This window comes from Mobula birostris (genome assembly GCF_030028105.1).
Source record: "Mobula birostris isolate sMobBir1 chromosome 8 unlocalized genomic scaffold, sMobBir1.hap1 SUPER_8_unloc_1, whole genome shotgun sequence".
In the NCBI taxonomy this organism is placed as follows: Eukaryota; Metazoa; Chordata; class Chondrichthyes; order Myliobatiformes; family Myliobatidae; genus Mobula; species Mobula birostris.
In genome coordinates, this window is record NW_027274036.1 from 697,804 (window position 1) to 721,454 (window position 23,651).

Here is a 23,651-nt window from a genome sequence, read left to right on the forward strand (position 1 = left end):
TCCACTGAGCGCATGCGCGATTTCCGGAACTGACCGCGCCCTTTACGCATGCGCACTCCATCGCCGGTTCATGGTTGCCGGACGCTGAAATACAGAGGCTTAAGGTACCTTTGAAAATGCTCTTATAAGCGTCGGTTCCACGCCACATGCTTCAAACACAGTCAATGTTTTTATGTAGAAAACTCAGCGTTACTTTAACGTAGCAAGCTACCATAAACAGTATACTCAATATCAACTATTCTTCCAGCAACGACAGAATCTCTCCAGTTTTATATCTGCGTTTTAAATGCATTGGACTTCTGATTCTGTGTGTCAAATGTCACAAGTCCAGTGCACTTAAAACGCAGATATAAAACGAGAGATTCTGCAGGTGCTGGAAGTATAGTACAATACACACAAAGTGGAACTCAGCCCGTCAGGCAACATCTAAGCAGGGGAATAAACAGTCCCCTACTTTGAGAAAAAGACTGTGACCATTTACCTTATTTATCCAGCTAATGATTTTATATGCTCCGACACATTCTCCCTCTTACATTCCAGGGAGAACTGCTGCAGCCTATCCAGCTTTCCTTTATAACTCGAGTTCTCCAACTCTGCTAACATAATTGGGAATCTTTTCTGCACCCTTTCCAGCAAAAGTTCATCCTTCCTGTAGCTCAGAGACCAGAATTGTGCACCGAGTTGTCACACCAATGACCTGTACAGTTGAATCGATACGTCCCAAATCTCATATTGAATGACTGACTGAAGAAGCCAAGAGTTACATTTGCCTTTGTCACTATCATATAACCATATAACAATTACAGCACGGAAACAGGCCATCTCTGCCCTCCTAGTCCGTGCTGAACTCTTACTCTCACCTAGCCCTACCGACCTGCACTCAGAACATAACCCTCCATTCCTTTCCTGTCCGTATAGCTATCCAATTTAACTTTAAACAACAACATACAACCTGCCTCAACCACTTCTCTTCTTTCTTTCCTTTTCTTTTCAAATCTTTTTATTGTTATACAGGGAAAATAACATGAGTACATAGAAGTAACAACACTTAAAATGCCTCAAAAAAACATTATCTTAAAGATTGAAAAAAAATTCTGTGATAACAAAAAAAAACCTACTAAGCAGAAAAGTGAGAGAAAAAGAAAGGACCCATTAGGTGTACAACCCCAGAGTCGTGCATCATACAAAAAGCTTCTAAAAATAAACATCAAACCACTGGCAAGAAAAGAAAATATACTAAAAAATTTACAATTAGATCGTGGAAAAATTATATTAATTAACTCAAATGATAATAACGAGCAAATGAGCCCCATCTTTTCTCAAAGTCAAATAAAGGTTCAAAAGTTCAACTTCTAATTTTCTCCAAACTAAGACATAGCATCACTTGAGAGAACCATTGTGACAAAGTGGGAGCTGATGTATCCTTCCACTTCAACAAAATGGCCCTCCTAGCTATCAATGTAACAAATGCAATAACATGTTGGTCAGACACAGAAATACCATGAATATTTTGAGGAATTATTCCACAAAGCGCAGTTAATTTATTAGGTTTTAAATTAATTTTAAGTGCTTTAGAAATTGTTGAAAAAACTAACTTACAGAACTGTTCCAATATAGAACAAGACCAAACCATATGTGTCAGTGTAGCTATCTCAGTTTTACATCTATCACAATGACTATCAACATCAGAAAAGATTTTAGAAAGTTTCCCCTTTGTCAAATGATAACAATGTTCAATTTTAAATTGAATCAATGAATGGCTAGCACAAATTGAAGAAGAGTTAACCAACTTCAATATCCACATCCAATCCTCCGTCATAAAAGTCAAATTGTTCCTTTTCCCAATCCTGTTTAATCTTAGATAAAGGCCGCTTATCCCATTGTAATAATAAATTATAAATTCTTCCAATAGAACCCTTAATCAAAGGATTCATACTCATAATAGTATCTAACAGGTCAGCCTCCAATATGTAAGGAAAATTGCTTAAATATTTTTGTAAAAAATGTCTAACTTGAAGATATTGCAGAAAGTGTGAGTATGAAAGAGAATATTTATCAATTAATTGTTCAAAAGACATCAATCTATCTTCTTTAAATAAATCCAAAAAAGAATTAATACCTTTATTTTTCCAAAGTAAAAAAATTGGATCACTCAAAGGCTTAAAAAGTAATTTCGGTAAATTAAACTACAAAGTTTAAATTTTTTAAGATTAAAAAAATTGCAGAATTGGAGCCAAATTTGTAAAGAATACTTAATCACAGGATATAGGTTTAAATTAACAACTTTAACTAATTGCATAGGTAAAGGAGCTCCCAATAACAAGGTTAAATAAACTGTTTTACAACTTTCAGTACCAGGTCTACCCAAATTGGCCGATCGTTCTTATCAACCCAGTATAACCAAAAAGACATACATCGCACATTAACAGCCCAATAATACATACTTAGATTAGGCAAATCAAGACCTTCATTCTTTTTCAATTTTTGTGAATGACATTTACTAATTCTTGGTCTTTTATTATTCCAAATAAAAGATAAAATAATAGAATCAATCCGATCAAAAAACTCCCTAGTCAAAAAGACAGAAATATTCTGAAATAAATATAAACATCTCGATAAAATCTCCATTTTAACTATATAAATATGACCAACAAGTGAAAATGTAAGTGGACTCCATCTACTAAATAAATATTTCATGGAGTCTACTAAGGGAACAAAATTGGCTTTATAAAGATCCTTATATTTTTTAGTAATTATAATACCTAGATATCTAAAAGAGTCTGTGACTTTAAAAGGAGTATTATCATATACAGAGACAGAATCATTTAAAGGAAACAATTCACTTTTATTAAAATTTATTTTATATCCTGAAAAACCTCCAAATTCATTAAATAATTTTAGTAAGGCAGGAATGGATTCGTCAGGGTTAGGTATATAAACCAATAAATCATCAGCATAAAGAAAGATCTTATGCATGGTCTCATTCACAAAAATCCCATGGATATTTTTAGCCTAATGAAGAGCAATAGCAAGGGGTTCTAATATTAAATTAAACAACAAAGGACTTAATGGACAGCCTTGCCTTGTCCTCCGTGAAAGCTGAAAAATAGGAGATCTACAATTGTTAGTGACAACAGTAGCAATAGGGGCTTTATATATCATTTTAATCCAATAATTAAAATTAGCACCAAAGCCAAATTTCTCTAAAGCATTGAATAAATATTTCCATTTGACTCAATCGAAAGCTTTTTCAGCATCCAAAGATACAACACATTGTGGAGTTTTAAAAGAGGACGAATATATAATGTTAAATAGTCTCCGAACATTTGAAAAAGAATGGCGACCCTTTATAAAGACTGTTTGATCTTTAAAAATAATTTTACCCAAAATGTTCTCCAAACGATTGGCCATTATCTTTGACAAAATCTTAGCGTCGACATTCAGTAATGAAATAGGTCTATATGAAGCACAGTCAATAGGATCTTTATCTTTTTTAAGAATTAAAGAAATAGAAGCCTCATAAAAAGTAGAGGGTAAGTCACCTTTCACAAAAGAATCCTTAAACATTTCCAACATATATGGAGAAAGCAACTTTCCACATTTTTAATAAAATTCTACAGGATAGCCATCAAGTCCTGGGGACTGACCAGATTGCATTGAAAAAATAGCTTTATGAATTTCGGCTTCAGTAATTTGAGCATCGAGAGTTTTTTGATCCTCAGCCGAGATTTTAGGAAAAACAACCTTTCGTAAAAAAGCATTCATTTCAGAGGAATCTAACGGATATTGAGATTTATAAAGCTCAGCATAAAAATCTTGAAAAATCTTATTAATTTCTTCATATTCCTGAGCTAAGATACAATCTTTCCTATGAATTTTCATGATTTGCCTTTTGGCTGTAGCCACTTTTAACTGAGATGCAAGCAGTTTATTATTTTTATCTCCAAACATATAAAATTGGCTCTTTAACTTAAGCAAATATCCTTCAATGGGATGAGTTAATAACAGGTTATATTGTGATTGAAGTTCCACCCTTTGTTTAAATAAATCAGTATTGGGGGAAATTGCATAGATATTATCTAAATCTTTAATTTGTTATGAAATTCTATCTAATTCTGCTTTAGTTTGTTTTTTAAGTTTAGCTGAATAAGAAATAATCTGACCATGTAAAAATACTTTAAATGTATCCCATATAACTAATTTAGACATACCCCCTATATCGTTAAAAAGAAAAAATTCTTTTATCTGGATTTCAATGAAACTGACAAAGTCAGAGTTTCGCAATAATGTCTGAGACATGCGCCAAGGTGGGCGGGCAAGAATGACATCATCAAATTCAAAAGACAAACTCAGAGGCGAATGATCAGATATAGCAATAATCGATCCTTGAATATGTTTATAAACATGTGAGAAGAAAGAATATTCTCTATTATCAGGATGAAGATACCTCCACAAATCAATCAACCCAAAATCAATCAAAAAAGAATTAATAAATGACGTGGATCGATTTGGAAGTTGCTGATTGGTTGAGCTCTTATCAATCATAGGATTTAGGCAGCAATTAAAATCCCCACCCATTATCAGCATATATTCATTTAAATCAGGCAGTAAAGCAAATACCTTTTTAAAAAAAGAAGGACCATACAAATTAACCAAAACAACTTTTCTGTTACAGATTGCTCCTTTAACAATTAAAAATCTACCATTAGAATCTGATTCAATATCCTCTTGAATAAATATATTGGGTTTAATAAAAATAGACACGCCTTTTGTTTTACTCTGAAAAGTAGGGTGGAATTGCAAACTATTCCACCATCTAAAAAATCTATTTTGATCTCCCGCCCTGATATGTGTCTCTTGAGCAAAAATTATATCAGGTTGGAATCAGTTAATAATTTTAAAAGTCTTTTTTCGTTTAATAGGATGATTCCAACTATGTGCATTCCAACTTATTATTTTAATCCGTTTAAATACCATACTATAATTTTATTCTACTTTATACATGCACAGAGCACATACCAATACGGGATAATCAAAAATGGCAGTGATGAAGAATACAGCCAGATAAAAAAAAAAAGCATACTCTGGAACCACCCAATGGGAAAAAACTCCTAACTCTAAACCCACCCACCCACACCCGGAAACCCGAAAAAGGCAAGCGATCTACGATAGAATTCAAAGCTACTGACTGCCCTGTCTGTGTTTTCTTTCCCTCTCCCCGGTTAGTAAAAAAGTAGAGTGACCTTGTGAAAAAAACAATAAAGTCTCAGCAAAAAAAGGTATTTACATTCCATCACTTAATAAACAAGAAAGAACCAAAATAATGTTATCTCTTAGAGAGAAAAACCCGTGTCATCTTTAAGTTTAATATTAATTCCCTAAAAAAGCTTTAAATTCAATTATAAAATGCTATAATAAAACAGAAAAAATATATTAAAAGCCCTATTAGTAGGAAAAAAACTACCAATTAGCTAATTAAAAAAAAAGAAACAAACCAAGTATTAAATTAAAGGAACAAATCCCCTTATCTTCTTTCAGTCATTGAATGTTTAAAGATCATTTAGACAGAGATACTTAAGCCATAAATCTTTCCAAAGGAAAACCAACAATATGCAATGATGAACAACTCTCCTTGTCTTCTTTAATTAGTCTCTCAGTGAAATATACAAATGACCTTCATAAATCTTCTTTCCAAAATGCGAATAATATACAGATAGCCAAACAGCCTTTCAGATAGATCATTCAACAGCGGCATCCATAACGTAACAGCGGCGGGTATAGCCTGAACAAAGTCCAGTGCAGCTTTTGGATCAAAAGAAGTACGAGGAGAACTAGCAGGAAAAATTTTAATTCTTGTCGGGTACCTCAAAGATGGAAAAAGTTTTTTTATCATATGCTTATTTCATTACCAGGGCAAATTTTGATCTTTGTTCCATTATCTCACTTGGATAATATTCATAAAAGCGGAGCTCAGATTCCATAAATCTAAAAACTCTCTGTTTTCTTGCCTGTCACACTATTTGATCTTTAATTTTAAAGTGATGAAAGCAAACCAGAACAGATCTTGGTTTACTAGAATCCTTCAATTTCGAGATAAACACTCTGTGTGCCCTTTCTATAGCAGGCGGCTTTGATAGAATGGTAGGAAATAAAGCGTGGAAAAGCTTACTAAAGTAAGCCGTTAGATCTCCATCTTCAGCTTCTTCTTGCAGCTCAACAATTCGTATATTCCTTCGTCGAGACCTAGTTTCCAGGTCTATAATCTTATTTTGATATCTTTCCAAACGAGTTGTAGCTTCAGACAACTTTTGCTTAGTTATCTTCAATTCCTCTTCATGTGAAATAACTTGAGTTTCCAGGTCTTTAAGTTTTCCCAGAAATGACTTCATTTCATTACTATTATTTTCCAGTTGGTCTCTAATTGATCCATTCTGATCCTTAATTGAATTCAGTGTCCGAACGATATCTTCAGCCCACGATGGCATTTCATCAGATCTTTCCTTTTGCACCTTTCCTTTCCCATTACCTTTATCACTGGGCTCAGGTAAATTCTTCCCACTTCTTGTAGACATAGACGTATTGATCCCCCTCAAGAATCAGCAAGTAAAACTTTTAAATGCAAAGCTTAAACTAGAGGGAGAGAAAGAAAACTAAGAGCAGCACAAAAATACTGCTACTCCATTTGCAGACAGGGGCGGTCCTCCACCTCAACCACTTCTGCTGGAAGCTCATTCCATACAGCTACCACTCTCTGAGTAAAGAAGTTCCCCCTCATGTTACCCCTAAACTTTTGTCCCCTAACTCTCAACGCATGTCCTCTTGTTTGAATCTTCCCCACTCTCAATGGAAAAAGTCTAACCACGTCAACTCTATCAATCCCCCTCATAATTGTAAACACCTTTATCAAGTCCCCCCTCAACCTTCTACGCTCCAAAGAATAAAGACTAACTTGTTCAACCTATCTCTGTAACTTAGGAGATGAAACCCAGGCAATATTTTAGTAAAACTCCTCTGTACTCTCTCAATTTTATTGACATCTTTCCTATAATTTGGTGACCAGAACTGTACACAGTACTCCAGATTTGGCCTTACCAATGCCTTATACAAATTCAACATTACATCCCAACTCCTATACTCAATGCTCTGATTAATAAAGGCCAGCAAACCAAAAGCTTTCTTCACCACCCTATCCACATAAGATTCCATCTTAAGGGAACTATGCACCATTATTCCTAGATCCCTCTGTTCTACAGCATTCTTTAATGCCCTACCATTTACCATGTATGTCCTATTTTGATTAGTTCTACCAAAATGTAGCACCTCACATTTTTCTGCATTAAACTCCATCTGCCATCTTTCAGCCCACTCTTCTAACTGTCCTAAATTTCTCTGAAAGTTTTGAAAACCTACCTCATCATCCACAACACCACCTATCTTAGTATCATCTACATACTTACTAATCCAATTTACCACCCCATCATCCAGATCATTAATATATATTACAAACAACATTGGACCAAGTACAGATCCCTGAGGCACACTGCTACACACCGTCCTCCAATCTGACACACAGTTATCCACCACTACTCTCTGGTGTCTCCCATCTAGCCACTGCTGAATTCATTTTACTACTTCCATATTAATGCCTAACGATTGAACCTTCCTATCTAACTTTCCATGTGGAACCTTGTCAAAGGCCTTACTGAAGTCCACATAGACAACATCCACTGCTTTACCCTCGTCAACTTTCTCAGTAACCTCATCAAAAAATTCAATAAGATTTGTCAAACATGACCTTCCACGCACAAATATAAGATTTGTCAAATATGACCTTCCACGCACAAATATAAGATTTGTCAAACATGACCTTCCACGCACAAATATAAGATTTGTCAAACATGACCTTCCACGCACAACTATCATATCTAACTGTAACACTACTTTCAGGGAATTATGTCCTAGTGTCCCTAAGTCTCTCCATTTTGGCACACTCCCCAGGGCACTACCATTTATTGCGTAAGTCTTACCCTCGTTTAGCTGGCGGTGGGCTGAATAAAAAGTGGTGATAAGACATATAGGACGGAGATTGAAAATCTGTCTGAGTGGTGCAAAAATAACCTCTTACTCAATAACAGCAAGACCAAGATGCTGATTATTGAGAAGGAAACCAGATGTCCATGTTCTCATCGGAGGATCAGAGGTGGAGAGGATCAGCAACTTCACATTCCTCATTGTTATTATTTCAGAGGATCTGTCCTGGGCACACTAACAAAGTGCAATTAAGAGGAAAACATGACAGTGCCTCTACTTCCTTAGGAGTGTGCAGATATTTGGCATGACATCTAAAACTTTGACAAACTTTTATAGATGTGTAGTGGAGACTATATTGACTGGCGGCATCACAGGCTAGTATGGAAACACCAGTGTCCTTGAATGGAAAATCCTTCAAAAAGTGATGGATATGGCCCAGTCCATCAAGGCTCAAGCCCTCCTCACCATTGAGCACATCTACATGAGACACAGTCACAAGAAAGCTGCATCCATCATCAAGGATCCCCACCACACAGAACATGCTCTCCTTTTGCTTCTGCCATCAGGAAGAAAGTACGGGAGTCTTTGAACTCACACTACCAGGTTCAAGAATAGTTGTTATCCCTCAACCATCAGGCTTTTGAACCACAGGTGGATAACTTCATTCCGCTTCACTAGCCCTATCATTGAAATGTTCCCACAACATATGGACTCACTTTCAATGACTCTTCATCTCATGTTCTTGATACTTATTGCACTTTTATTGATTTCTTTTTATACTTGCACAGTTTGTTGTTTGTTGTCTTCTGCACTCTGGTTAAATGCCCAATTTGGGCAGTCTTTCACTGATTCTGTTATGATTATTATTCCATAGATTCATTGAGTATGCCCACAAGAAAATGATTCTCAGGGTTGTATATTGTGAATATATGTACTTTGATAATAAAATGTACTTTGTACTTTTCTACATCACTAGTCACTGGCAACTAAGCAGAAAAGGCCATCTTTATGTCCATTCTTTGCTTTCTGCTAGTCAACCAATCTTTCCTGTATCTAGTATCTTTCCTGTAATTTCCTTCTGAAGTGACATCATGTGTGGCATCTTGTCAAAGGTCTTCTGAAAATTCCAAGTTAACAATATCCACTGACTCTCCTTTGTCTATCTTGCCTGTCATTTCCTCAAAGAGTTCCAACATATTTGTCAGGCAAGATTTCCCCTTAAAGAAACCATGCTGACTTTGACCTATTTTTTCACATGCCTCCAAGTACCCTGAAACCCCATCTTTAATAATGGGGTTTCCTACATCTTTCCAAACACTGGAATCAGGCTAACTGGCCTATAATTTAATTTCTTCTGCTTCCCTCCCTGCTTAATGAGTGCAGTTACGTTTGCAATTTTCCATTCCTCAGATGTCAAGAACCTTCAGACTTCTGTAGTTTCTGGGTTTCTTGAGCACCTGTGCTCTCTAATAGTTAGAGCCATTAACTTCAGGCCCTTTCTGATTGGTCTTGCCAGATTGATTTTGACCGGCACATGTTTCCCACCTTCTGTGTGCTCTGGAAGCAGAACTCTGCTGTGTGTTCGGGAGAATGATTTGTCCTGTGGTGTCACTTGGTTGTGCTACTGATGCTCTGTTGGTATTCCTATGTCCAATCTCTTGTTTCTGTCTCTTTATGGACAGTCTTCGATTCCTCTGCTCCTGGGTTGTCATGAGCCTTCACAATCCGCTAACCTCCCACAATTTTTTGCTATATTATGCCCCTCCCTTTTTCATTTGTACTGTCTATGACCCCTCTTGACTGCCACAAGTGGGCTCATCTTCTCTTTAGAATACTTCTTTAGCTCCAGGATATATATATATATATCCTGCACCTTCTAAATTACTCTCAGAAATTCCAGCAATTGTTGTTCTGCCATCATCTCTGCTAATGTTCCCTTCCAATGACCTTTGGCCAGCTCCTCTCTCATGCTTCTGTAAATCCCTTTATTCCATTGTAATAATCCAATTTTAGCTTCTCATTCTCAAACTGCAGGGTGAATTAATTATCATATTAAGATCACTGACTCCTAAGGGTTCCTTTACCTTAAGTTTCCTAATCAAACCTGGTTTATAACATAACACCCAGTCCAGAGCTGTTGTTCCCCTAGTGAGCTCAACCACAAGCCAAGTATTTTACAAATCTCCTCTCTTGGAATCTAGTATCAACTGTATTTTCCCAATCTGCCCGCAAATTGAAATCTACCAGGTGTGATGAAGAGTGTTTGGTAAATGCACTTAGTCCACATGTGCATCTGTACAGACACACACAGACATACACAAACACACACACACACACACACACACACACACACACACGCACACACACTTGTCATTCTGCAGTCAATCTGCTGAGTGTGTGCAGTGCACTTCAATGTCTTCCCTGGTATACATTGTGGGGTGCATCATACTTTGATTCATGCGTATTCTTAAGTTAAATTTGCAGGTAATTAAAAATGTTAAGTCCTGGTGCCTAAGAAAATGGAGTGGATCACTCTGAGTAGTTCACAGCAATAATAGTTTGGAGCAATTTATTGTGTATTCTGATAGATATCAGTTTGTAAATATTGGCAGTTTTCTTTTTGCTATTTTCCCTAATTTTTGTAAGTTGGATTTTTGATGCACTGAATAACCACCCTTGTACACAAGTAGTAAGCTACTCCAGCTTTCTTCAGTTGTAACCCACTTACATAAATATCATGGAAGTGGTGGGATGGCCAGTTACAAAAGCATGAGCTCAACTCAGAGAAGAGTGAGATTAAGGTGCCAAGTCAGAAAATCCCTCTTGAGGTGAGAAATAAAGCAAGTGCCTGGGAAACAGCCAAGAACTAGGAGGAAGAAGAAATTTAGCCCAGGACAAAATTCTCTAAATTTGCCCTGGAAAATCTGTTCTGAGTCTTTCTGTCTGCCTAGCAGAAGAGATAACACTTTTAGAAAGAAACTCCAAAGCCTGCAGAAGGGTCCCAAGATGCCATCTATCAACAAGGAAACAATATAGTGAATTATCTCCTCAGGTTCATCAGGATGGTCTGAATATGGCAATGGCCAGAGGAAGATTGCACCTGCCAGCTACTATTAACAGGAAAAGCTCCAGAAGATTACATTAAAATGTATGAAGGGAGATCCAAAAATTATCCAGATCTGGAGCTGGCTAAATTTGATACCTCAGCAGAAATCTATTCTCCTATTGAGGAGATTGGTGAGGCATTGTTCTAGACCAGCTGTTGTGGGTGCTTCCTCTAGACACCAAAACATGGGTCCGGGAGCACGAAGCAGTGGGTGGACTCACTGTGGCCTGACTAGCCCTGCAGTACCTCAAAGGCTGCTAAGGGGCGTCACCACAACCATCATTCCAAAGCAACATAGACCGTAACCTCCGAGGGACAGTCAAGGCAATTCTGCAGAATAGGAGAATGGGAGAAACGAGGGTAAAAAAACCCTTCTCAGACTTTTATTTGCTACCATTGTCAGGAGCCAGGCCATAAGGCCTCTGTGTGTCCTTTCAAAGAGCCCAAATTGTCAGGTATGTGCCGGAGCCTTTTCCATTAGACTGAAAAAAACTGTCGGGATCTGGGGCAAGAGCCGACTTCGCTGGTTCTCCGTGATGATCACTTCTCTTTCCATAGTGCTGAGGCTATGAAGATTGTTCTGGATTCTGTGCTCCGTGCCCACTAATGTGATAAACTGATCAGCGAGGCTTTGGGTCTACTCTGAGTTGCTCCAGGGTTCAGATCTGGGGACTCAATTTTGGTTCCAAATATTGTTGTTCACTTCAATTGTTAGCATCATTTGTATTTATTTTCCTTTCTCTGACGCATGGGGTGTTGGTCTTTATTTTTTGTTCTTTAATTTCGGGTTTCTTGCTTTGTGGCTACCTGTGAGCAAGCAATTTCAAGATTGTATTATTCATACATTCTTTGTAAATAAATGTACTTGAATCTTTAAAGGTACGGGGGCGGGGGTGTGATGATGATGATGATGATAATGATTACTGATTGTAAGTATGGTAATGTAAAACAAGCAGAATGTGAGGAGAAAGTTAAAGTTAATGGACAACATACTGCAGTTAAACTGCTGTAGGATCCTATAAAGTGTTGGATATTTTAAGTTTCTCTTGACATTTTCTACATTTATCATCTTGAATTTGTTGGGCTTTCATGATGTGTTTTTGATAATTTTTGTGTTAACCACATTACAATGATGTATTGCCACAGGAAACCCCTCAGTTTCTGGGAAGAGGTCTCCAGCTTTGCCAGGCTTCCTTGTTGATGTCCAGTCTGTTCAGCTCATGGGGATGTCTTCCATGGAGGGTCATACTCTTGCATTGTTTAACATTTCCTTCAGTAGTGATAATTTCTTCATTTACCTGGGTTATGCTTTCATTAAAGTCTACTGCTGTGTATTTCTTATCAGAATTGCATATGCTCACATGGAATGCTGAATCCTGTTTTGATGAAAATATATCATTAGGAGTTTTATCTGACTGTTGTCTAAATTTTATATCTGTTATTCCTCTTCCTCGTTCTGTCTTAGCTAATGTTAATCTAAGTGCGTTTGAGTACCTCCAGTGATGTCACATCCCTCACAATATGGAGACCAAAACTGTACACAGTATTCAAGGTGGGGCCTCACAAGTGCATCATGCAGCTTAAGGAAATTGTTTCTGGACTTGAACTCCACTGAGTGCATCATATAGCCCAACTACTGTATATATTAGCCTTCCTAATCACTTCTGTGCATTGTCCAGATGTTGATGGTGATGAGTCTACAAGGACACCAAAATCCTTCCTCATAACTCAAGACCCCCCCATTGTATATTTATATCTAATGTTTCTACTCTCTGTGTGTAATACTTTACAATGTTGCTATTCTGTCATTCATTGCCACATCCTAGCTCTGTTTCCCAGCTCATCATATGCTCTTATCCCTACCCTACCACTCTCCAGAACCCCAAACAGTGTCCTGTGTTAACCCTGTCTCTGCTCCATTGAACATTCAGCTAATGGTTCCCTTTATACTTTTCATTGAAGAGTGACAGAAAACCATCTTTAATCTGGAATCAAATGTACGGCATTTTGAAAGTTCAAAGTACATTTATTATCAAAGTATGTAGACCATGTACATCAGAATCAAGGTTAATATCACTGGCATATGTCATGAAATTTGTTAATGGTAGCAGCAGTAAAATGCAATACATGATAATACAGAAAAAAATAAGTCAATTACATTATGTGTGTGTGTATGTATGTATATATAATAGTTAAATTAAAATAGTGGAAAATCAAATAATATTTTAAAAAGTGCGAAAGGGCGGTAGTGTTCATGGGTTCAAAACTCACTTTGGCATCTGATGGCAGAGGGGAAGAAGCTGTTCCTGAATCACTGAGTGTGTGCCTTCAGGCTTCTGTATCTCCTTCCTGACAGTAACAATGGGACGAGGGCACGTCCAGGGTGATGGGGGTCTTTAATGTTAGATGCCATCTTATTTTCATCAGCGGAACGCAGATTCCATGCATCACCCACACACTGGGGGAATATTTCACAGTGACTGATTAGCCCACTGTGTGAGTGTCCCTAAGGGCAGCAACTGGAACCAGTGGCCCCTGCAAGGGCAGCGACACAAACCCTAGTCCTTCCAGTGGCCTCTCTGAGGGAAGCAACACAAACCACTCGCTCTCCTCCACATTTGCCTCAATGTTTCAATCTCCCTCAATGCTTTAATTGGTGTCATCAATCACAGCCTTTCGCTTCATCTCTGAACTTCTCTTCATGGTAGCTTGTGCTTGCATTTCTCTCCTGGAGTTTCCTCGGGGATGTGCAGAGCACTAGCTCACTTGATCGAATTGCAGACTGTAAGTCCCAGACTCAAATGGTTTCAAAACCAAAATTAAGATGAGAAGAATAAGTAGAAGAAATAAAAAAACTGAAATGATTGACTACCTGGAAGATGTCACCCAAGGAATTGTTGTTTGTCTCCACCATCTTGACTAGAAGGTCTGTTTTCCTTTAGGGGAAATCTTGCCTGACAATTCTGTTGAGATTGTTTACGGAAATAACAGGCAGGATTGACAAAGGGCAATCAATGGATGTTGTTTACTTGGATTTTCAGAAGACCTTTAACAATGTGCTACACATGAGGCTGGAAATAAAGCGAGCACTTTCTGGTTGGCTGCCAGTGACTAGTGATGTTCCGCAGGGGTTGGTATTGGCACCACTTATTTTCACGTTATATGTCAATGAGCTGGATCATAGAATTGATGGCTTTGTGACCATGTTTGGGGACAACACAAAGGCAGCTGAACTTGGCCCTTTCTCCTTGGAGTAATGAAGGATGTGAGGTGACTTCATAAAGGTGTATAAGATGATGAGGGACATTGATCCGTGGATAGCCAGAGCCTTTTTCCCAGAGCTGAAATGGCTAACATGAGGGGGCACAGTTTTAAGGTGCTTGGAAATATATACTGAGGGGATGTCAGGGGTAAGTTTTTCACACAGAGAGTGGTGGGTGTGTGGAGTGCACTGCTGGTGGCGGTGGCGGCGGAAGTGCATACAATAGGGTCTAGTAACAGCCTCTTAGGTAGGTACATGGAGCTTAGAAAAATGGAGGACCATGTGCTAGGGAATTCCTAGGCAGTTTCTAGAGTAGGTTACATAGTGCGCACAACATTGTGGGCCGATTTCTGTGTTCTATATTCGGGTGGAGGGACAGGTAGTATTGAGGAAGCAGCGATCAGCAGAATAACTTGGGCAGATTAACAGAATGGGTAAAGAAGTGGCAGATGGAATATATTTTAGGGAAGTGTATGGTCATGCACTTCGGTAGGAGAAATAAAGGCATAGATTATTTTCTAAATAGGGAGGCAACTCAGAAACTGGAGGTACAAAGGGACTTGGGTGTCCAAGTGCAGGATTTCCTTAAGGTTAGCTTGCAGTCTGATTTGGTCGTAAGAAAGCAAATACATTAATTCATTTTGAGAGGAATAGTAGACTCAAGATTCCAGATTCCAAACTCAAGTCTGTTTGTTGTCATTGTTCAGTGCACAATTGTAAAAGAGAGTGAAATAATTGTTATTCAAGGCCCAGCACAGCAAGAAAAACACAATAAGCATAATGAAAACAATAAAAATCACAATAAATACAAATGCATAAGATTAGCTTATATTTGTAGACTGATTGTTTGTACATGAAATGATAAAGCGTTTTGCTGGCATTAATTTCGAGTGGACTAGAATATAAAAGCAATGCTGAGGCTTTATAAGTCATTTGTCCGACTGTACTTGGAGTATTGTGAGTAGTCTTGGGCTCCTTATCTTAGAAAAAGATGTGCTGTCATTGGGGAGGGTTAAGAGGAGTTTCACGGGAATCACTCTAGGACCAAAAGGATTAAGATTTGAGGCACGTTGTGTTTTGGCCCTTGGCCTGCACTTGCTGGAGTCTAAAAGAATTTGTGGGGGTGGGGATCTTGAAAAATGAAAGGCCTAGATAGAGTGAATCTGAGGTGGATGTTTCCTGTAATGGGGGAGTCTAGAAACAGAGGACACAACCTCAGAGTAGAGTGAAATCCATTTAGAACACAGATGAGGAAGAACTTATTTAGCTAGAGCATTGTGTATCTGTGGAATTCATTGCCATAGACGACTGTGGATGCCAAGTCATGGGGTATTTAAAGCAGAGACTGATAGGTTCTTGATTAGTAAGGCAGGAGAATGGGATTGAGAAGGATAAGTCAGCCATGATGTAATGGTGGAACAGACTCGATGGGATGAATGTTTTAATTCTGCCCCTCTGTCTTAGTGCCTTGTGGTTATTCAATGTGTACGGGTAAGCAGGGAGTGTAATGTTACTGTGCTTTTGATCAAGACTACAAGGAAAAGAAGGGAGTTAAATATCAGCATAATGGAGCAGTGATTACCTGGACATGCAATTGCCAAGCATTCTAAATGGATTTCATTCTACTCTGAGGTTGTGCCCTCCGTTTCTGGACTCACCCATTATAGGAAACATCCACTTCAGATTCACTCTATGTAGGCCTTTCATTATGCAATGCCATTTAACCTCAAGGTGAGGTAATTAGGATTTCAGACTGGAAGAGGTAACTTTAGGAGTACCTCAGGGATCGGTTCTTGGTCACAGTTGTTCACTGTTTAATGACCAGGAGAAGGGAATGAGATGTGAACTGCCCAAGTCTGCTGATGAGACAGAAACAGTGGAAGGAAATCTGATGACGACATTGTGATTCTGCATCAAGTGGTTCAGAAGGGAGACGACACTTTGACCTTTACTGCACTCCCTGGTCATTCCCTCCTGCTGGGGTATTCCTAAAGTTTCCTCTTCCAGTCTGAAAACAACCTACTTATTCCAGCCACACACAAAACCTCATTTGTCAACGTCAAATAAGAAAGCCTAATTCCCTCATCTTGAGGTTCAGTGGCATTGCTCTCTGTTTATCGGGAACGTCAAGGTCACAATAATCAGAGAGACTCCAGAAGCAGCTGTGCAAATACAGTATGTTGTCAGTCGACCTGTGCGACATGCCCAGAACATAAATTTGTACTAATGGAGAGAGGCAAACTGAGCCAAATCACAGGTTGTTGAAGGGTAGATACAGACAGGAAGACAGAGCATTTGATTTTGTGTCGGATGCTTAAATTGTGTCCAGTTAGAAGATGAAGCGTTGCTGCTTCAAATTCACCAAAAAGTCTAAAATTATCTCAGCTGAAATGTTATTCCTCACCCATTGATTTTTTTTTTACAATTATTTTTACAGAGTAGTAAGTATTTGTGTGTGGGAATCTCATAGACAACAGCACGTCAGTTCTGCTGTCTGTCAGTCATCAGCATTTGAATGCCACCGATCCTTGAATGTGGAGAAGAGCCTTTGAGAAGACAGCACAACAATCATAGCAAGGATAACCCGAATACATACAGTATATATGTCTGTAATCTGAACTGATAAATCGGCATAGAGTTGATAGCAGTGAAATGTCATTCACTGGCTCTCCTTTTGAAAGGAATTCTGTTCCATATCAGTATTTTTAAATCTATCCCTGCTGTTTGCCTCTCACTCTCTCTGTGATGACAGGTTACACTGTGGGTGAAGAGGTTTCCTTGAATGACTTTCTATAGGCTGAATAAGACGATGAGCTTGTTCTGGTTTTGTCTCAGGCATTCTTCGTTCCTCAGAGCTTTTGGCCAAAGTAGATTGTTGTGAGTGTTTAAACTCCTCCTTTCCTGCTCTTTACAATGTCATGGGATATTTTCACTTAATTTCAAATGGCTGTGCCTCACATAGCTCGGTTGTTGCAATACCGATTCTCCTCTGATGTATGAGAGAAGAATAGTGAGTAAATCTTTTGTGGAGCAGGGTCAGAGACCAAAGAGAGGCTAATACAACTCATGACTTTGGGGCTGCAGATACTGTTGGAAGCTAGAGGTTACGGGGAGGAGAATGAGGGAACTGGATCAGGAGGGTGTGGCTACAAATTAAAGATCAGCAACAGTTGGAAACTGACTGAAAACATGTTTATTTCTACAAAATGCAGAAGGAACTCAGGGGGTCAGACAGCATCTCTGGAGAGGAATAAACAGTTAACATTTCAGGCCAAGTCACTTCATCATGCCTGGAATATCACAAACATAAGATACCTACAGATGCTGGAAATCCAAAGCAGTTCTCACAAAGCACTGGTAAAACTCAGCAGACAAGATAAAATCTGCAGATGCTGGAAATCTGAGCAACACACACAAAATGCTGGAGGAATTCAGCAGGCCAGGCAGCCTCTATGGAAAAGCGTACCATCGACGTTATGGGCAGAGACCCTTTGGCAGGACTGGAGAAAAAGAGCTGAGGAATAGATTTAAAAGGGCGGGGAGAGAAACACCAGGCGATAGGTAAAACTCTGAGGGGGAGGGACGAAGTAAAGAGCTTAGAAGTTGAATGGTGAAAGCAACAGAAAGCCCTGGAAGAAAGCAAAAGGGGGAAGGAGCACCAGAGGGAGGCGATGGGTGGGCAAGGAGACAAGGGGATGGGAAATAATGAAGGGAGGGGGCATTACCAGAAGCTTGAGAAATCGATGTTCACGTCATCAGATTGGAGGCTACCTAAATGGAATGTAAGGTGTTGTTCCTCCAACCTCCGTGTGACCTCATCATGGCAGTGGAGCAGGCCACAGATGGATATTTGAGAATGGGAATGGGAAATGGAATTAAAATGGCTGGGCACTAGGAAATCCTGATTTTTCTGGCAGACGGAGCATAGATGCTTGGTGAAGCGGTCTCCCAATCTATATTGGGTCTCCCCAGTATACAGGAGGTCATACCAGGAGCACCAAACACAGTATATGACCCCAATAGATTTAAGTGTCGCCTCACTTGGAAGGACTGTTTACAGCCTTGAATAGTAGTGAGAGAGGAGGCTGGTGGGGTGATAGGTGAGGATAAGAAACTTCCTTCCTTGTCCTCACCCACCACCTCACCAGCCTTCGTGTCCAGCCCATAATTCTACAAAATTTCCACCACCTCCAACGGGATCCCATCACTAAGCATCTTTCCCTCCCCGTCTCACTTTCTGCTTTCCACAGGGATCGCTCCCTACACAACTCCTTTGTCTATTTGTCCCTCCCCACTGATCTCCCTCCTGGCACTTATCCTTGCAAGCGGAACAAGTGATACACCTGCCCCTACACCTCCTCCTGATGCAGTTTGGAGGCCACATCAGGAGTATTGGACACAATAGATGACCCCAGCAGATTCACAGGTGAAGTACTGGGGCCCTGTGAGGGAGGAGGTGAATGGACAGATGTAGCACTTAGGCTGCATGCAGGAATCAGTGCCTGGAGGGGGATTATTGGAGAGGGATGAATGGACAAAAGAATCATGGAAAGACTGTTCCTGCGGAAACCAGGGTGGGAGGGCGTGTGGGTAACCTTTGAAGATGGCGAAAGTTCCAGAGGATAGTGTTTTGGATGCAGCGCCTGATGGGGTGGTAGATAAGGACAAGAAGGACTCTATCACTATGAAGTCGGCTGGAAAATGGGGTGAACGTGGCTGTACGAGAAATAAAGTTCAGGGCAGTATCAGTAGTGGAGGGAGGAAAACCTCATTCTTTAAGGAAGTAGGGCATCTCTGAAAAGCCAAATCGTGGGAACAGGTGCAGTGGAGAGAAGGAACTGAAACAAGGAAATAGCATTGTTACAGGAAGCAGGAGCAGTGTGGAAAGAGAAATAGTCAAGATAACTGGGAATCAGTAGGTTTATAAAAGATGTCAGTTGACAGTTTGTCAAGAAAGAGGAGGGAGGAGTCAGAGAAGGGCCAAGTGAATTTAAGGGCAGGGTGGAAGATAGGGGCAAAGTTGATGAAATTGGCAAGCTCTACATGGGTGCATGAAGCAGCACCAATACAGTTGTCAATGTAGTGGAGAAAGAGTTGGGGAGCATTACTGGGGAAGACTTCGACGTAGCCAACGAAGAGACAAGGATAGCGGGGACCATGCGAGTGTCCATAGCTACCCCTCGAGTTTGGAGAAAGTGGGAAGAGCCGAAGGAAAAATTGCTGAGGGTGAAGACCAGTTCTCCCAGACAGAGGAGGGTGGTGTAGGACTAGGAGGGGTACTGGTTGGTTCTTTTGTCAAGGAAGAACTGGAGAGCTTTGAGACCTTCTTGATGGGGGATAGAAGTATATAGGGACTGGATATCCATGGTGAATTTGAGGGGATCAGGGCCAGGGAATTGAATGTCACTGAGGAGATGAAGGACAAAGGAAGCACCACGGATGTCGGTGGGAAGGGACTGAACCAAAGGAGATAGAATGACACCCAGTTACGAGGGCACGAATTCAATGGGGCAGGAGCAGACAGAGAAAATCGGCCTACACCGACGGTCCGGTTTGAGAATCTTGGGTAGAAGGTGGAAATGAACAGTGCGGGGTCAGAGAGCAATGTGTGGTGGCAGTTGCTGGGAGCTCTCCAAAGTGGATACGGTCATTGATGGCGTCGACTGCCTATACCTACACTGTTTATCCCTCTGCTTAGATGCTGCCTGACCTGCTGTTCCTTCAGCACTGTGTGTGTGTGTGTGTGTGTTGCTCTGTATTTCCAGCATCTGATGAACCTCCCGTGTTACGCGTCTGTTGGTGACCATTGATTAAATACGCAGGCGTAAGAATCGCAGGCAGATCCGGAAAGTCGCGCATGCGCTCTGTGGACAAAAAAGACTGGAGGTCGGAGGATCAGCAGCAGGTAGGAATGGGTGTTCGTGTGGGGGTTTCTTCAGCACTGGCATTCATCCCCTCGACTCAAGGACAATTGTTGTTGAACCCAGACACACCGTGGCCCCGCACCCTGGGACAGCCCGGTCTTTTCCCTCTCTCAGCCTCACGATCAATACTGGGGCTCCGGGGAGTTTTCTGTTGATCAGCGAGGGCGGATGGATTTCTCAGAGACAGCCGAGCTCCAGCGGTCTTAACCCAAGCATTAGGAGCTCGGGGAAGAAAAAACACTATCATCCTTCTGTCAGCTTTAATTATCTTTGTTCTACCTACTCTTTTTCTGGACCTTTATACCTCTGAGAACATATTTTGTCCCATTCTCTCTGGGTATATAAAGATATCAAACACCTTTGTCCCGGGTAACAAGTGACCTGGGGCTTTCACACACAAACGTGCCACACTCCGATGAGAAAGACTACTGCTCTCTCCTTCCTATTCCTTGGCATTTCCATTGATGAATCCACTGTCAATCATCTGGTGTTGGGGAGGCGTCAGGGCTCTTTGTACCACTGTGGGACATGACCAGAACTTGAAATAATACCAATACTCCATCTAATTTTTTTTCCAACCATTGGTCTGAGCAAGAATTTTTTACATGGCCTGAAAACTGTGCAGCTCTTTAAATTGACATGATATAAATGAAAATCCAGCAACAAGGCAACAGCGGCTATGTGGGTGGGAGCGTTTCAGGTACTGTGTGGCTACACACCTCAGAGGAAGCAGTGAGTAAAACTGATGGAGAGTGTTATACTGTGCCAAGTGAAATATTGAAGACGGGCAGAAGTAGCCCAATCTGATACAGATAGGCAGACTGTCAGATAATTTGGCAGTCAGTCCGGATGCCTGATCCGTGCCCAGTTAGAAGTTGAGGAGTTCTTCCTCCAACTTGGATTGAAGCTCGTTGTAACAGTGTGATGTCAGAGCTCAGCATAGAGACTAAAATCATCTCATCTGAAATGCTGTCCTTCACCCATTGATGATCTTTGTAAATATTTTTATGGGGTAGAAACAGCAAAGTGTCTGTATGGGAATCTAAACGTCAGTTTTGCTGTGTCTGCAGATAATTAAGGAGTGACCAGGTATTTCCTTTGTAACACCGATGTATCTGTTGTTGACCCTAGGAGATGAAGAAGTATCTCGTCCCAGCTGGAAAGGTGCTTTGTGTCTGAAATGTTTTCTATTGTAACTCCGTGAAATCCCCTGGAACCGGGGTGCTGAGAACACACCACCATTTGTTCACGAGAGATCAGTCCTTCAACTGCATTGATTGACTACCTCTGACGTCTGATGATCAATTGATCGAGAACTGTGGGAAGGGATTCACTCACTCATCCCACCTGCAGACACATACTAGAACTCGCACTGATACAAGGCTGTTCACCTCCTGAGACTGTGGGCAGGGATTCATTCAGTCAGCTGACTTACAGGCACACCAACACACTCACATGGGTGAGAGGACATCTACTTGCTCAGAGAGTGGGAAGGGATTCACTGGCTCATCCAATGTACAGAGACACCAGCAAGTTCACACTGAGGAGAAGCCATTCACCTGCTCTGAATGTGGGAATGGATTCACTCAGTCAGCTGGCCTACTGGCACACGAGTGTGTTCACACTGGGCAGAGACCATTCAACTGCTCAGACTGTGGGATGGGATTCACTGGCTCATCCAACCTACAGAGACACCTGCGAATTCATACTGCGGAGAGGCCGTTCACCTGTTCTGTGTGTGGGAAGGGATTCACTCGGGCATCCGGCCTGCAGACACACCAGACAGTTCACACTGGGGAGAGGCCGTTCACATGTTCAGACTGTGGGAAGGGATTCTCTCTGTTATCCCATCTAAGAAGACACCAGTCAGTTCACACTGGGGAGAAGCTGTTCACCTGTTCAGATTGTGGGAAGGGATTCACTCAGTCACCTGACCTACTGGCACACCAACACATTCACACTGGTGAGAGACCATTTACTTGCTCTGAATGTGGAAAGGGATTCACTGACTCATCCAACCTACAGAGACACCAGCGAGTTCACACTGGGGAGAAGCCGTTCACATGTTCTGTGTGTGGGAAGGGGTTCACTCGGGCATCCGGCCTGCAGACACACCTGCCAGTTCACACTGGGGAGAGGCCGTTCACCTGCTCAGACTGTGGGAAGGGATTTACTCTGTTATCCCACCTAAAGAGACATCAGTCAGTTCACACTGGGGAGAGCCCATTCACCTGCTCAGACTGTGGGAAGGGATTTCCTTGGTCATTTCAACTGAAGGTACATCAGCGAATTCACACTGGGGAGAGACCGTTCACCTGCTCAGACTGTGGGAAGGGATTTACTTACTCATTCAACCTACAGAGACATGTGCGAGTTCACACTGGGGAGAGGCCATTCACCTGTTCAGATTGTGGGAAGGGATTTCCTCGGGCATCTGATCTGAAAGTACACAAGCGATTTCACACTGGGGAACGGCCGTTCATCTGCTCAGACTGTGGGAAACGATTCACTAAGTCGTCTGATTTGAAAGTACATCGGCGTTTTCACACTGGGGAGAGGCCGTTCACCTGCTCAGATTGTGGGAAAGGATTTACTCGGTCATCTGACCTACTAGCACACCAGTCAGTTCACACTTGGGAGAGGCCTTTCACTTGTTCTGTGTGTGGGAAGGGGTTCACTCGGGCATCCAGTCTGCAGACACACCAGACAGTTCACACTGGGGAGAGGCCATTCTCCTGCTCAGACTGTGGGAAGGGATTCACTCGGTCATCTTCTCTGAAGGTGCATCAGCGAACTCACACTGGGGAGAAGCCATTCACCTGCTCAGACTGTGGGAAGGGATTTAGTCAGTTATCTCATCTAAAGGTACACCAGCGAGTTCACACATAGTAGAGGCCAGTCACCGATTATGTGGAGCGATTTGCTCAGTAATCTTAGCTCAAGGTATATCAGTGGGTACCCAGCCTACAGACGCACCAGATAGTTCACACTGAGGAGAGGCCATTTACCTGCTCAGACTGTGTCATTGAACCTTGTGCTGCAGAAGCCTCTCATGGCTGTATAATGTATATTTCTGTAAGTTTCTTTGTACTTAATAAAGTGAGTGTTTTCTCACTGGTTAATTTTTACTGCAGTATTGACCAAGTACTTTCTAATTGGATTATTATTATCTATAGATTTAAATGGATTTTTAAAATATCTTTGGATATAGAAGTAACTGTTTAATGTTAGACGCCATCTTTAGTTTCTCACTCTTCAAGTAGCAGACCCCAGTCACTGCTCTGTTCCTGTTCTATCAACTGACTAAAACGATCGATAGTGAAGCAGC

The 23,651-nt window shown here is 40.9% G+C and overlaps 1 protein-coding gene across 3 annotated transcripts; it reads left to right on the forward strand.

Moving 5' to 3' along the window:
- Nucleotides 1-60: 60 nt before the first annotated feature.
- On the forward strand, nucleotides 61-23,394 carry LOC140191989 (uncharacterized). Of its 3 annotated transcripts, none has more exons than XR_011883971.1 (2): nucleotides 61-104; nucleotides 12,284-12,631. XR_011883971.1 is itself a non-coding variant. In XM_072249899.1 (2 exons), exon 2 carries the CDS (start codon nucleotides 21,779-21,781, stop codon nucleotides 23,210-23,212), a length of 1,434 nt encoding a protein of 477 aa, XP_072106000.1. In that variant the 5' UTR covers nucleotides 67-104; nucleotides 21,455-21,778; the 3' UTR covers nucleotides 23,213-23,394. The 3 variants fall into 3 exon arrangements, 2 of the variants coding, with proteins under 2 accessions (XP_072106000.1, XP_072105999.1); XM_072249899.1 differs by lacking the exon at nucleotides 12,284-12,631 and adding an exon at nucleotides 21,455-23,394 and having other exon boundaries at nucleotides 67-104; XM_072249898.1 differs by lacking the exons at nucleotides 61-104; nucleotides 12,284-12,631 and adding exons at nucleotides 20,274-20,304; nucleotides 21,455-23,394.
- Nucleotides 23,395-23,651: the final 257 nt, after the last annotated feature.